This window comes from Aplidium turbinatum, chromosome 11 (genome assembly GCF_918807975.1).
Source record: "Aplidium turbinatum chromosome 11, kaAplTurb1.1, whole genome shotgun sequence".
In the NCBI taxonomy this organism is placed as follows: Eukaryota; Metazoa; Chordata; class Ascidiacea; order Aplousobranchia; family Polyclinidae; genus Aplidium; species Aplidium turbinatum.
In genome coordinates this window covers 1,384,713-1,400,224 of record NC_137482.1, presented here as the reverse complement: position 1 = coordinate 1,400,224, position 15,512 = coordinate 1,384,713, and the positions used below count along the sequence as shown (strand labels likewise).

At 37.0% G+C, this 15,512-nt stretch overlaps 1 protein-coding gene across 1 annotated transcript; it reads left to right on the top strand.

Annotated features, from left to right (window-relative positions):
• The first annotated feature begins 2,428 nt into the window (after positions 1 to 2,428).
• On the top strand, positions 2,429 to 12,464 carry LOC145779596 (V-type proton ATPase 16 kDa proteolipid subunit c-like). Its single transcript, XM_082591225.1, has 4 exons — positions 2,429 to 2,580; positions 3,257 to 3,440; positions 10,509 to 10,633; positions 11,120 to 12,464. The coding sequence occupies exons 1-4, from the start codon at positions 2,499 to 2,501 to the stop codon at positions 11,200 to 11,202; spliced, it is 474 nt and encodes a 157-aa protein (XP_082447351.1). The 5' UTR covers positions 2,429 to 2,498; the 3' UTR covers positions 11,203 to 12,464.
• The last annotated feature ends 3,048 nt before the right edge of the window (positions 12,465 to 15,512 follow it).

Sequence of the window (15,512 nt, the reverse complement as noted above, 5' to 3'; positions counted from 1 at the left end):
CTTCTTAAATTTTTATTCTATTTGCTATTTCTTTTTCAGTTTTGAACAAATATTTTTAGGATTTGTCCCTCAACACTCTCATATCACATGACTGCTTGATACCTTCTGCGTTGAGACTATATCATGTGACTGCACTGAAGAAAGTGTCAACTGCTGATTGACTGAAATGAAAGATGTCCAGTTTTTTGTTTATTTGGAATTGATTTAAATTTTTGAAGCAACCAGTTGGATGTTTCATTAATTTGACACAGCCTTATTGGTTTATTTTGTTTTAGTTTTATTGGTATGTTTTTTTTTGGAAGGCATTGTTTGTTTTCAGATGGTAGGTACTGCTATTTTGCATTCATCAAATGCTGGCATTTACACAACAATCTCAGATTTCAGATTAGCATTATTTTATCTTAAAGGGCTTTCTTTAGGCCCAATTCTTTCATTTTCTTAATTTCTCTTAAATCTAGCTATAAACATAACATCAAATTGATAAGTTAGGCTACATTGAAAACAAAGGCTGATATTAACTGATGCATTGAAGTGCTATTTTAAATTATTTCTGCTTTGATTTTCTTGATAACTCGTTTTTTTTTTTGTACCTAGTAAAATATCCCATCTGAGGCACCTTGACTAAGATATAAGATAACCGCATGATTTTTTTTTTGGTGCCTCCATGGTGTAGCTTCCACATAAATAAAAGTATGTGATATGTAATATGTTGTGTTTTCTGTTATTTGTACATTAAAATGAATATTATGGAGCTATATCGAAAGTAAAGTTGAATGATTGATATATATTTGTAGCCTAGTCCAGAGGTTCTCAAACTGTGTGACTACATCCTGGTGCATCATATTTCATTTTTCCAAGGGCGTCACACAATAGCCTAATTCTGTTTCGTATCTAAACTTAGTTGCAGTGCGATAATGTTGTAGAAGGCTTAAAACACATTTATCATCTACTGACATGGGATGCCACCGATGTCATCCCCTGAACACGTCGTTTCCCCAATGTCGTCCCAGGTCAATGTCGTCCCTTGAAAGCAGTGTTGCCAGATGTTTAACTTTTTTTGTACATTTATTCCAAATGTACCAGTAGGTAGGCTAAAAATTAGGGTTGTTCGAAATAAACTTTTTCACGGCAAAACAAAATATTTACCACTTGTTTCTTTTTTTAGCAAACATCTGAAAAAAAAACAATTATATAGCCTAGAAATCAATTTTTATTTGTGAAATGTACGGTAATCAAATAAAATCAGAGACTTTTAAAAATGGTAGCCTAGCAATTTGATTGTTTTTTTGGGATGCAACCTAGTTCGTACCCTGAACAGTTCGTACCCTCAGTTCGTATCCTGAAAAGATCGAGAGAAAAAATTAAAAAAAGCCGAAGTTGCTGATTGCAGTTTAATAGCACAAAGCCGAAGTCGCTGATCGGAGTTTCTGCAAAGAACTCGAGGGTTAGGGTTAGCGGAAAAATATTTGCGAAAACTGCAATCAGCGAGGGTTAGGATTAGAGCGTAGATTACCGTAGTGTATGGTTAGAGTTAGCGGAAACTGCGATCAGCGGACTTCGGTTTTGAGCTATTTTTTCTCTCGATCTTTTCAGGGGAAAAATTTTAAAATGATTGCGGAAACTGCAATCAGCGACTTCGGCTTTTTTTAATTTTTTTTCTCGATCTTTTCAAGGTACGAACTGACGATCCGAACTGTTCATGGTACGAACTAAGTTGCATCCCTCTAAGGTTAGGGTAAGGGTTAGCGGAAACTGCGGTTAGCGGAAACTACGGAAAAATGTTTGCGAAAACTGCAATCAGCGAGGGTTAGGGTTAGAGCATAGATTAGTCTATGGTTAGAGTTAGCGGAAAGTGCAGAAAAATGTTTGCGGAAACTGCGATCAGCGAGGGTTAGCGTTAGGGTGAGGGTTATGGTTAGCGGAAACTGCGATCAGCGACTTCGGCTTTGTGCTATCTTTGGATCTTTTCAAGGGGAAAATTTTAAAATGTTTGCGGAAACTGCGATCAGCAACTTCCGCTTTTTTAAATTTTTTCTCTCGATCTTTTCAGGGTACGAACTGAGGGTACGAACTAGGTTGCATCCGTTTTTTTGTTTGTTCCTCAACTAATCCCACAAGTTGTACCAAACTGAAAGAATAACATATGGTAACAAACACCACAATATAAATTTAAAATGTTATAGCCTGCTTTTGCAATTCTGCTTTTGTGGACTACGCTTCAACAAAAAAGCGTATTCCCAGCAAATATCAAGTATTTTTGGCAGCGTTATTCATAATCACTCATTGGGAACGACAGCCCGTATATAAAGCTTTTTTTGAAGCGTTAATGATTGCGTGTCTCGATGTATAAGGGGACGACATTGGGGGTACGACATCAGCCACAGGTCTGAAAGAAACACTGTTAGAAAATTCTTAATGTCATTTGTTTAATTATTATTATATATTATAGATATTATTTGTGCTTCTTGCGTGTCAGTAACTTAAACATATTTTTCATTATGACTACTGAGGACAGTTTACATCCTGCATATGCACCATTCTTCAGTTCTATGGGTGCCGCTTCTGCTATGGTTTTCAGTGGTAAGTTTTTTTCATGTTTGATCTTGTTTTGTATTAATTTAAACAGAGTTATTGTGTTTTCTAATATAAAAATTGCAGTGGCTATTACCATACATATGGTCTCATAGGCTGCATTCAGCAGTTCACAAGAGGATGGCACATTTTTTATTTCATTTTTTTCTTCAGCTATGATGAAAAGCTGCCTTTATTGTCTCAACTCTTTGGTTCAGCTTTGGTGACTCATGTCATATGTTTGTGATTAAGATTTTAAACAATATCAGTTTGACACAGCCTAGAAGCACTTTTTTATTTGCTTTGAATTTTATGCAGCTCAATTGATGATCTTGTGTTTTTTTGCTGCTTCCAGCAATGTTTTGAGTCGCATTTGTTATTTTATGTTGTCTCAATGAACACCACTCAATTTTTTATGCATTTTCAATTATGAGTAATAAAGTTTGATTGTTAGAATTTTTTAATTTCACTAAAGTTTGAAATTTTTTATTCACTGAAAGTGTGTTAAGTAAATCCAAATATTTAAAAATAGATAGGTTACCTCATTTCCTTCAAAGGGCTTGATGGGCTTCATTTATTGTTTTTTAGCAAGATTGTGTTTATGAAAAGATTTCAAACTAGTTTCTTTCAAACTGATAAAGAATAAACATATTAAAAACTTGTACGGTATGTCTGTTTACTTTAGCTTTAGGAGCAGCATACGGTACTGCAAAGTCTGGAACAGGAATTGCAGCGATGAGCATCATGCGACCTGAGCTAATCATGAAGTCCGTTGTCCCTGTTGTCATGGCTGGTATTATAGCTATTTATGGCGTGGTTATTGCTGTCCTCATCACACAAAAGATGAATCCAGGGATGGCATTGTTTACGTAAGTGATAAGATAAAGTTATTGATCACTTGAATGCACAACCTTAACTACATCATGTCTTCATAACTCCAATCCAATATATTGGGCTTTAGTTTAAATTAGAGATGTACCGATACCAATATTTTGGCCGATACCGATCCCGATACCGATATCACTTTTTTAGGCCGATACCGATACTGATACCGATATTTTGGCCGATACTTTGGTGTTACAAAAAGAAGCAATTTTGGTATTTGCAAGGAATTATATCAAGGTTTTAGTAGGTTTTTGTAATTAAAGTCCGCCGCAATTGAGGACTGGGGTATAAGGGAAGAAACAAACATCATTATTTGGGTTTCTGAAAAGTGTTTGGGCAAACTCTCCAAATAAGCTATCATAATTGATAACACTAGCCGACAAAAAAAAAAAAATTGTGGTGCCGAAGATTTTTCAGCTGTTTTCAGCTAATTTGTGGTCGCTGATTTCGAAAATGTAGTCAGTTTTTGTCCATCAGATCTAGTTTTCTAGTTACTGTGATTCCACTGCATGAGTGAACTTGTGCATAAGGGCTATTCCATGTCGATTCACACAGTCAAGAAATTCAACCTTTCGACTTTCTTTAAATTTTACACACCTTTTTACTATTCTATATGATGAACACTTGCAAAATTTGAGTGAAATATATTGAGAAACACGAGAGTTATGAACCATTTATTTTGGGGGGGTCTGCTGAGGGGGCACAATTTTTTATTTTTGGCCATGTTTGAGGCCCTATTACTGCTAAACTAAATTAGGTAACAACCCAATTTTTTTATAGGTGATAGTACTTCTGCCAAATATTGAAAAAACAACATCGTTCACTTTGTCACTCTAAAAGGTCAAAGGTCATAGACTCCCAAAGTTGGCCGTTTCCAGCTCTCGGTTAAAATTTTCCAAAATTTGAAAAGCTCACCAACACCCCATTTTTGATTGAGTTTGGCTGAAATTTGGTGGAAGTGTTGTTTACAGGATTCTCTATGAACTGAAAAAATTTTAGTACAAAATATTAAATAGGTTGGGAGATATTTTATATGAAACATGGGTCAAAATGGAAAAAAAACTAAACGTGGGGTCCTTTTAATATCCCGGTTACCCATGACCCCAGAGAAAATTTGCACTGAAATTTTATCCACATATTCACAAAGATATGACAAGTCCACCATGTAAAATTGATCCATGGTTCTCAATGTTTTATAGAAAGTATGCGTCAAAGTAAATCCAATTGTGACAACCCTTCAAAAACAGGAATAGGAAGTTCTTCACTGTGTACAAGTGTGTAGCACTGGCCTGATTGCTGAAGCTAGGTTTGGATATTGCAAGAAAGTCCTATTTCTCCTGTTTATGCCTTTTGTGTTTACTGCACAAAAACAGCAGTCGCTATTATGATATTTTGGCTCATGCCACACCATTAGACTTCTTTTGTTTCGTTCATTGACGTAAATGTTCTTTCAAAGTTTTGCAAACAATGTGGAGAGCCCAAGACTTATCTTGATCCCCAACTTCACTTTACAGTAGGAAAGTAAAGGTGTGGAGTCTGGAGGTGTTGTGTGTCCACGCCTTTACTACTTTTTACTTTAAAGTTTTCTTGCTTTACTGTAAAGTGAAGTTGGAGATCAAGATAAGTCTTGGGCTCCCCACATTGTTTGCAAAACTTTGAAAGAACATTTACGTCAATGGACGAAACAAAAGAAGTCTAATGGTGTGGCATGAGCCAAAATATCATAATAGCGACTGGTGTTTTTGTGCAGTAAACACAAAAGGCATAAACAGGAGAAATAGGACTTTCTTGCAATATCCAAACCTAGCTTCAGTGGGTAGTCTTGTGGGTACCTTACCCAGTGGGTAGTCTTGGCCTGGTGTTATACTCTGCTGAGAGTAAAAAAGAAACACAAATAATAAATATTGGAGAAATTGAATCTCCTTCACAACTTAAGAATCGAACAATGCAAAACTGCTGAAACAAAACGTTTTGTTTGAGTGAAAGAATCACTGTAAGCAAACAATGCCAAAAGGTGCGCGCATGAAGTCATGGGAGTGTGAGGTATCAAAAATTTGAATAGGTTGTTATTTTTCCCCATCAATGTGACGTTAGTTACTACTTTAAAAAATCTATATATATCTTTTCTTCTGCAGAAAATCCATAGCAAACACCTTTTTATTACATGTTAAGTATCGGCCACAGTATCGGCCAAATTTTGCCGATACCGATGCCGATACCGATACTCAAAAAATGGCCGATATCACCGATACCGATGCCGATACCGATATATCGGTACATCTCTAGTTTAAATATTGTTTTGTGATTGCCTTAGCATCGGTTACGTTTCTCTTGCATTTCTTGATTTCTTTGCAACGTATGTTGGATACTGGATAGTTTGAAATACAACTTTAGACACAAAAATACAAAGTTTAGATACCGTATGTTTTCATCGTGGCCACAGTTTTTATGGAAGTATATATATTATAAACATTTAATGCTGCAGCATTATTTTTCAACAAAGAAATGTTTTTAAAGGGTTGTTTGCAGAATAAGTTTGAAATTTGAAAAACTAGTATTACTATGTAATTATATATCAATTAGAGATGTACCGATATATCCATAGGCGCCGATTTTTCAAAAAACCTTGGGGGGCGAGAAAGGTGATGACGTCATAACCATAACGCTATTTTTGCTCAATTAAAATAGTCTTTGATTAAGCTTAGTGTCTTGTTTATATTGACAACTAGGTCGCAAACCGAATTTATTAGAACAGCTGCTTGAAACGATTAGTTTTACGCATGTAAAACGCCTAGTCGTAAAAATTTTTATATTGTTAGCTCATAATTGGAACAGTTGGAAAACAAGCCGATTCATTTCCTTTTCGTGCGAGTGAATAACAACGATCAAGACAGTGAAGTTATCAAAATAAAACGCAAAAAATCATGATCTCAAGCAGAGTGAAAACCCGCTACCAGTTTTATTAACCTCGTTTTGCTAATTACCTACCTGCAAAGCGTTAACAACGGCAAAGTGTTTTCTCTTCTGTTTTTTATCGAAAGTCTTTATAGTATTTTATTGAATACAGTAGGCTATACTCGAGTATAGGTCGAGATGTTCACAAGTGATTTTCACCTCAAAAAGACAAGTTCAACTAACACAGGACAAGCTGTTGTCTCCAGCTCGGCAGTTTTCAAACTGAACGCACTTAAAATCATTGTCGACGTAGATTACGGAGTGTGAAATCGCGTCGGCCTCAGTAAAAGTTTTGAATACGTTTATTTGCAGTGATTCAAACTTAATTTTCAAATTTAAAGATTTCTTGTCAATTCTAAACTTTATACATTTGTTGAGCAATACGCAAAGCAAAGCTCAGGAGACAAAACAGTAGAAAGAGCTGTTTTAAGAGATCATATTTTAATTTTTGCGTGAAGGTTGTAATCGTTCTTATTACGTAACATTCCATGATCGTTAAAGTCGATGGCAAACCTTAGCGGTCGCATAAAACAATGATGTCAGGTTGGCTAGGTGATAATAGCGGTAAGAGACGTCGTTAATGCAGGCAATATCTGCGACCAAGACCATTAAACACCTTTTCTTTTATCGGTTTTCGATTTAATTCTCACACATTGCAAAAAAAACAATGCGTTCTGTTGAATCGTTGTCTCACAGCGGGAAGACCTTGTTGAAAATAGCGCATCTAATTTAGCTGGTTAACGTAATATTGCAATGAATAGTTACGTGACTATTCCAGCAGCGTAAGTTACTCTACGATCTACTTTGAAATTTCCATACCGTATGAGAAAGCCATGCGATCAGCTGCTGTTTTGCGGGAAAGAGCAAAGTAGGCTGTTTTTTTGCTTTCGGCATTCTTTAAGTCCGTTTAAATTATCTAAATCTCTTTCGCAAAGTGTTTTATCTTTGAAACACCACTTGTAATAACCATTTTTGTTGCCCCTCAACCATAAATTTACGGGGGGCGCCGCTCCCCCCCGGAAGTCGGCGCGTATGGATATATCGGTATCGGTGATATCGGCCATTTTTTTAGTATCGGTATCAGCAAAATTTTGCCGATATTGTGGTCGATACTAAACATGTAAAAAAAAAGGCATTTGCTGCGGTATTTCTGCAGAAGCAAAGATATAGATTTTTTAAAGTAGTAACTAACGTCACATTTAAGTAGAAAAATAACAACTTGTTCGAATTTTTGATACCTCACACTCCCATGGCTTCAGGCATTGTTTGCTTACAGTGATTCTTTCACTCAAACAAAATGTTTTGTTTCAGCAGTTTTGCGTTGTTCGATTCTTAAGTTGTGAAGGAGACCCAATTTCTCCAATATTTATCATTTGTGTTTCTTTTTTACTCTCAGCAGAGGATAAAACCAGGCCAAGACTACCCAGGTGGCGGGAATGTGTAGTTTTACATCCTTTTTACTTTGCTGGACGTTTGAGGGACCCGTGTGACTTGGTTGTTTTTGGTGGGCTAGTTCTGTCAGTTTGTGATTTGGTTTCCGCCTTTCGTTGTGGTGGACTCACCAGGCTTGAACGATGTCGTGGCGGAGTGGGTGGGCTCGGGGTGGAACTGCGAATCTTTACTGAACTAATCAATAAGTGGTCTTGTTGCACCTGGGATGGCGGCCTCATTGTGGGGGGGGGGAGTGTCCTTCCCTGCTGTCGGCACGGGGCTGGGCGCTCACTGGTGCAGCGGGCTGTTGCGATTCGCTGGCCATAACGGTGTAGCTTCCACGCTAGCCATTTAGACCATTCAATCAACTATATGTTTCTCGGCAGCCGTTTTGTAGCAAGAATTGACATCGACAAGAATTGAAATGGCTAGTGTGGAAGCTGCACCGTTGTGGTTGGCGGGTCACGGTAGCTCGCTGTGCTGGTGAGTGCTCAGCCTGAGGTTGTAATCTTGGACGCAACGGGACCGTTTTGATTGGTTTGGTGAGGATTCATGGTCCCATTGCTTTCTTTTTGGGCCTACTTATTCTGCCGTGACACTGACATTGTTTGAGCTTGGTGAATGGTGAGTTTGTTGCGGCTAAGAGTGGAAGTTGAATTGCCGACTGGTGGAGCCGGCTTGCTGGGGGCAGCCGAGTTGCACGGGTTTTTTGAGCATTTGGCGGGGTGGGAGCGATGCAGAATTGTTTATTCTTGCTACCTGGGCAGTCTTGGCTTGGCAAAAGCTTTTCAACCAAACGACAAGCACCCTTAGGTTGCACATTACTTGTCGAATAGTTTTTGTACGACTACACAAATCACTTGGTTTACATTTTACATCTTATTATTATTATGATAGCCTATTTGGAGAGTTTGCGCAAACACTTTTTTTCAGAAACCCCAATTATGATGTAATGTTTCTTTCCTTATACCCCAATCCTCAATTACGGTGGCCTTTCATTACTAAAACCTACTATTATGACACAACAATGCGGTTGAGATTGGATTCTTGAATCTTTAATAAATTATGCCAGTTCAAAGCTTTTTGTAATAGTTTTATGCAAATAAGGTAAAACTTAGCATTTGATATAATTCTTTGCAAATACCAAAATTGCTTCTTTTTGTAATGTAACCAAGTATCGGTTAAAATATTGGTATCAGTATCGGTATCGGCCTAAAAAAGTGATATCTGTATCGGCCAAAATATTGATATCGGTACATCTCTAATATCAATGTATGTAGTTTTTGGTGATTTCTCTTGCATTTATTAAAAGTGCTTGTAACAATATAAAGCCTACTGATTAATTACGGAAATTTGGAGAAATCCCAGTTCAGAAAAAGTCTTTTTTGGAGAAAACCACTTCAGAGAATTTGTAGGGATTATTTAGGTAGGCAGTTTTTGTGTTTACCTTTCCATACCCATGCAAAAGGTTTGGCAATTAACTTAACCCATAATACTAGTCAACAAGAAATTTTTACAAGACAAACAACTATCATTTTCAAGTGATTCTGGTACTCAAGTAAGTAACTCAGTGCTAATACGCAGCCTGCTTGGTCAAAATTAGTATTGTTTTTGGAAGCTTAAACTGTATAAGGTAGCTTTTAAGATGCTGTGTTTTTGTTATTAGCATAGCTGGCAAGAGCGACTGTAACACGTATGAGTGCTAGACCAAGTAGATCAAGACGAGATTGATTGTTCATCATACAAATATTTTCTCTATTATGCGGAGAGTAGGTTTACCGTCTGATTCTGTAACGCTGTCTAAATATTGCAAATACGAGTTAAGAGAAAAATATTTTGAATACCAATGGAATGGAGAAATGTTGGCTTGTGGAAGCTTACCTAACATGGCCTTCTGACATGGTAGTTTCGAAGGCCATTTAACGTTTAATAACTGTTTATTTTTTTCTTGCTGAGACTTTAGTTGAGACTCTTTTGCTGACACTTCACTTACTTACTGTTTGACCGACTGCGTTTTTTGGCTGAAAGTTTATTTAATTATATAACCTCTATTGTTAATCATGAAATGCCTTTTGATAACTTTTTTTTTTCTTTGAGACTTTTTCACTGATAATTTACTTGGTTAACCTCTATTATAAGTTACAGTAGAATTTGCTCAATTCGTCACCTCAGGGGGATTAGAAAAAAGTGACAAATTATGCAAACAGGTCAAAACTACTGTACACCATAACGGGGCCGCCGAAAGTGTGACGAATAAGGTAAACTGACGAATTAGACGAGTTCTACTGTAATTCCTTTAAAGAAACAGATGCCGCTGTGGAATTTTAGAATTCTCCATAAAAGGCTTTCTCCGAATAGAATTCTCCAAATAGTAACAGACCGGATTAACTATCAAAACAGCTGATAAATTCTTACAACCATCATTTTGTATTTGGTGGTATTCTCAGTTTAATAGCTATGTATTAATGATCAATTTCATAACTATAGTCCACATTATTATTCTTAGGTCCACTCTTGAGATCAGTACTTTGACCCTGATTTTTTTTTAAATAACATCAGAACACTTTGCACTAGTTCAGTATGACAAACTCTGCTAACTTTAGCCCAGAAACATTTCACTCGTTAGTGAATTTTTGTAACCTTGTATTGAATGGAATATATTTCAGATCATTTCTACATCTTGGGGCTGGATTGAGTGTAGGCCTGTCTGGTTTGGCTGCTGGTTTTGCAATTGGTATTGTGGGAGATGCAGGTGTTAGGGGTACAGCGCAGCAACCAAAATTATTTGTTGGTAAGAAATTTTATCTTTTGGATGGATAAATTATTACACAAGTTACTGAGAATGGAATGGTTTTATGTACTTGTAGTGTTGTAAAACTCACTTGAATTTTCTTAGCAACCATGTAACTTGTTTTGTACTAAATGACATTTAAAAAAAGTTAACTTTTGTATAAATGTTCAAAAGTAACATCTTGCTTTGCAATGCCTGCCCTTGAGTTTCATTTGCTGACTTACTGCAGTGAAAGATTCAAGGTATTGTTCTCAGTTACTCATGCGTTTTGGTTTCTTCAATATTCACCACTATATTGGTAGAGAAGTAAGAGTTGTGTGAACCCAGAATTAAGTTCTTTAGAATGGTAACAATGCGAGGTGGATTTAGAAAGTGTAGATCGCCCTAGGCTAAGGTAATAGTTTTCTTGTTTATTCACCATTAATGTATTGTGATTTGTAATCTTGAATTCAGTGTTCAAATTTTGTAACTTACTTTTCTTTTCAGGTATGATTCTCATTTTAATTTTTGCCGAAGTCTTGGGATTGTATGGCCTCATCACTGCTCTGGTGCTTGTTGTGAAAGGCTAAAAACTTTTTCTGCTCTCACAAATCATGATCAATTCACAAGAATTTCCATTCTTTGACCATTATTTCTTAATCAGTCAAGTATTTTCGAGTTTCTCAAATTTTAATTTGTTTGCCTGACAAAACCTTACGCGTTCACATCTCTTACGTCACAACTGCATGAATGTGAAACAGTTTTACATTGATTGATTCTTGAATTAGTAAAGTTATGTGTACAAATAGTTTTAGCATTGTACTTATTGTAAAACTTCTTTCGCTTAAGAATAGCGTTTCCCAAACTGGGAGATTGCTCTTTCACTCTTATGAAAGTTGAAACTACTTGTTTCGTGGACACGGTTAGTAATTAACGAAAGCACCCAACTTATGTTTTATGGCGACCGTGTTTTATTAAACCACTTCATCTTTGCTGCAGGGCCGACATCAAGTTGTGCTGTTTCCCCAGACACCAAACCAGTCGTATTTTACATTGTTACGACTGATTTGCTATGTGGGTCCGGTAGTTGCCAATGCACATTGTTATAAACAATCCAACTGTGTTCTGGCATACTTTAAACATGTGATTGCTCTTGCTACTTTATATAAGATTTATTTCTTGAGTAAGATTGTATTCTAATGTTTGCTGAGAAGTTTCTAATTTCAAGAAATGACTAAATAATTGATAGTATAGCAAGACCCAGTTTGCAAAACGTCTTTTTAGATGAATCAGTGTAAAAAGAAGTTTTCCTTACTGGAGATACCTCCCGTCCAAAACATAGGTGTTGTGTTAGAATGCAGATCAGTGGCTTCACGCCCAACGTATATTAAGAATATCTGAATTGTGTATTTGTGGTGGTTTCTCGTTATATGTTCATTTTCAGCCAATAATGCGTTGTTTGTATGATCCAACATTACTTCGTGTTTGAGTTAAATATAACACAACCTATAAAGTTTTACTTTACCCACTGGTCCAGTCCGGTTAATCGCTGAATTAAATTTATTTGTAAAAAATTAACAACATAAAAAGTTTGACTCAAGTTTGTTAAATCGCCCCTGGCTGGTTGACAATAAGAGTGTTTTAAACTTGTATCCCGGTTGACGGAATATAATCAACATATGTTCCTATTTGGTGGTACATACCATTGTGGTCCATACCATTGTGGGCAGTTTCAAAAAAACTCGAGTTGACGAAATTAAGCCAAGAAAACACTCATCTTGGTCACAGTTGTGCAATCTCTTGTATAGTGCGTGTGGTTTATGTTAGTACCAAATAAATATTGTTTATTGGACGCCGTGTTCTCCAGCGTGACTCAAGAGACATTACGACTCACACTCTTCCAGTTTAGTTGAATTCGTCATGAATCCTCAGAACTTGGCGTCTGCTTCACTGACGTCACTATTCATAAAGGTAACATTAAAAGCGGAAGCTAAGTTGTTCTCTGCACGCCCCCATAACTTAAATTATAAGAAACAGAGGATTAAGCTTATATCTTCAAATAATTTCTAAAATTGGTCGATAACACAAGAGAAAAGGTTTGAAAACAACAAGCAACTTTGACTAAACTGTAGGTTATGTTGTCGAACTCGTCGTAGGCGCAAAGATTATCATGATTTTTTATTTCCGACCATCAAAACAATATCACGTGCCATAATAATGGCAGAAGTCTGGAAGAAAAAAGTAAAAGATTGATAAAATTGCAGACAAGGATTTTGACACGGTGCAAAATAGAACCTTGATTTTTTTGTGACGGGCGCTCAAGTGCAAGGTTGTGATTGAGAAGAAAGTTATTTTAATCCAGACCTTTTAGTTAAATTTAATTTGATAAATTCGGTTAGATACAAAACGACCTGTGGTTACATACAAAGTGTGCATCTTGATAAAAAAAACATTATTGCGCCGGGTCAAGCCCTCCACAACCCCTCTATTTACTTTTTCGACTCCCGTAGCTCACAGAGATGGTTGAAGTGCACCCACGGTTGCAGGGGGGTCTAGGTGGTACTTTTGGACCCGGGCCCGGATTTAAAAGATTCCCCGCGACTTCAAACATTATCAAGATCTTAATATAATCAGATCTAAAGGAATTGCCATCAGAAAATAAAACAGCCACTTCAGCCGTCAGATGGTAAAGTACCGGGCCCCCTTCCGGGTGCAGGGCCCACTTTAGCCACCAAACAGTAAAATAAAAATTTATTTTAGTCTAGTATAGTTATTTCCCTAACCACGAATATTTAGTAAAATATAACCCGAAACAGGAATTTCAAAATAAACAAGCTAGCCTAATGTTTGTTTAAACTCAAAAACAGAAACGGCATAGGTAAGAAGATTGCCATCCCTATTTCTGGACTAAAAATTAGACGAAAACAGCTTTTCAGATTGCAGCAATCATCAAATGTTTGACCTAGGCCAAAAACCTTTCCCAAATTTTTCCCTAGTCTGCACTAACTTTGCTGAAAATTCTCTTCTGGAGAGCCTAAAATGACCAGTGAAACATCAATGGAATCAGGAGGTAATACTCTAGCGCCATGTGACAAATAAAAGTTAAAAAAAGCAACTGCTAGGTAGAGATAGTAAGTTTTGCTGTTCGGGAAATTTTAAGATTGCGCAAGATTTGTTAAACAACCACGCTTTTGGCATAGGCCTATCGGGTTTGCTCTATTCCTCTTAATTTTTTACTTTGAACGGCATGTGTCATCCTCATTTTAACATCAACCTTTATATTCATAACATTATGGATGAAAAAGGCCCCAAAAATAAACTGGTACCGGGCCCGAGAAATCCTGTCAACGGCTCTGCACGGTTGTCTCTGCACTGTCAGTCAAATCGAACGGGTGTCGGGGATAAACGAATAAAGTCTAGTGGTGCTTGATTTGCGAGTTCCATTTATGGTTCGCTAAATGCCAGGTGAACAGCCCTGGAACAGCCTCATTCAAATTTTAGCCCAAAAGATTTTTTGTTCATCAGCTTGGGCCGCGTACGCGGTGATGCAATCGAGCGGGCACCGCTCAGAATTTTAACGGTTTAACCACAGTCGTTTAACACAACACTCGATTTCGAGTAATGGGTAGTACCAAATTTCAGTCATAAGTAGAGTAGACAACCGGAAACAGACATTGCAGTCGGCTGCAGCGTGGGTCAGGTGTACGTCGGAAGGCGTACACCGATGCATAGCGCTCAAGTCCGCTTTCCTGCAATGCAGGATAAAGATAATAAAACAAAACAAAAAACAAACACTATTACATCTGTTTATCTGGCAATACCATGATTTATTAATTCTTTTTTGATCTGGCAACGCTTTTGTGTCAAGTTTGCAGTGATGTGTGTGAAAGATTTCAGTTTTTCACCAACTATTGTATTCAACGTTCAGTTTGTTTTTTATTTTTTTTTAGTAACGTTATTCCATTTAAAGGCAAAACTTTGATTATTTTTTGCACGCCATCAAATTCACTAAAGTTATTAAAGTAGGCAATTATAAGTTAGTGGCTACAAGAGTGATTTTGTGTAGCGTAGTGATGTTTTGGTGACCGCAATTTTAGTGTGACATGATATACAGTAAGGTGTTCAATGATAGGAAAGATATCATGTGCTGTGCGTATATCAGAATAGAAGGAGATACAGAGAAGCATTTTAGTAAGTTTACTTAAAGTACACGACCTAGAATTAAATAAAAAAACAAACTCAGATGAGTTACCAAGGGTGGGTAATAAGTGAGCTGTAAGGGGTGCAACCTAGTTCGTACCTTGAACCATTCGTACAGTCAGTTCGTACCCTGAAAAGATCGAGAGAAAAAATTAAAAAAAGCCGAAGTCGCTGATCGCAGTTTAATAACACAACGCCGAAGTCGCTGATCGGAGTTTCCCCCTAACAATTTGAAACAAACTCGAGGGTTAGCGGAAACGGCAGAAAAATGTTTGCGGAAACTGCGATCAGCGAGGGTTAGAGCATAGATTACTCTATAGTTAGAGTTAGGGTAAGCCATGGATCTCTGAATTAGATTTTTAATTCTTTTAATTGTATGCTAGATTTTTAATTCTTATTTTAAATTTTTATTAATTTCTAATTCCGTGATCTATGGGTAAGCGGAAACTGCGTTTAACGGAAACTGCGATCAGCGAGGGTTAGGGTAAGAGCATAGATTACTCTATAGTTAGCGTAAAGGTTAGCGGAAACTGCGGGAAAATTTTTGCGGAAACTGCGTTTAGCGAGGATTAGGTTTAGAGCATAGATTACTCTATGGTTAGAATTAGGGTAAGGGTGAGCAGAAAATGTTTGTGGAAACTGCGATCAGCAAAGGTTAAGGTTAGAGCATAGATTACTCTATAGCGGAAAAATGTTTGCG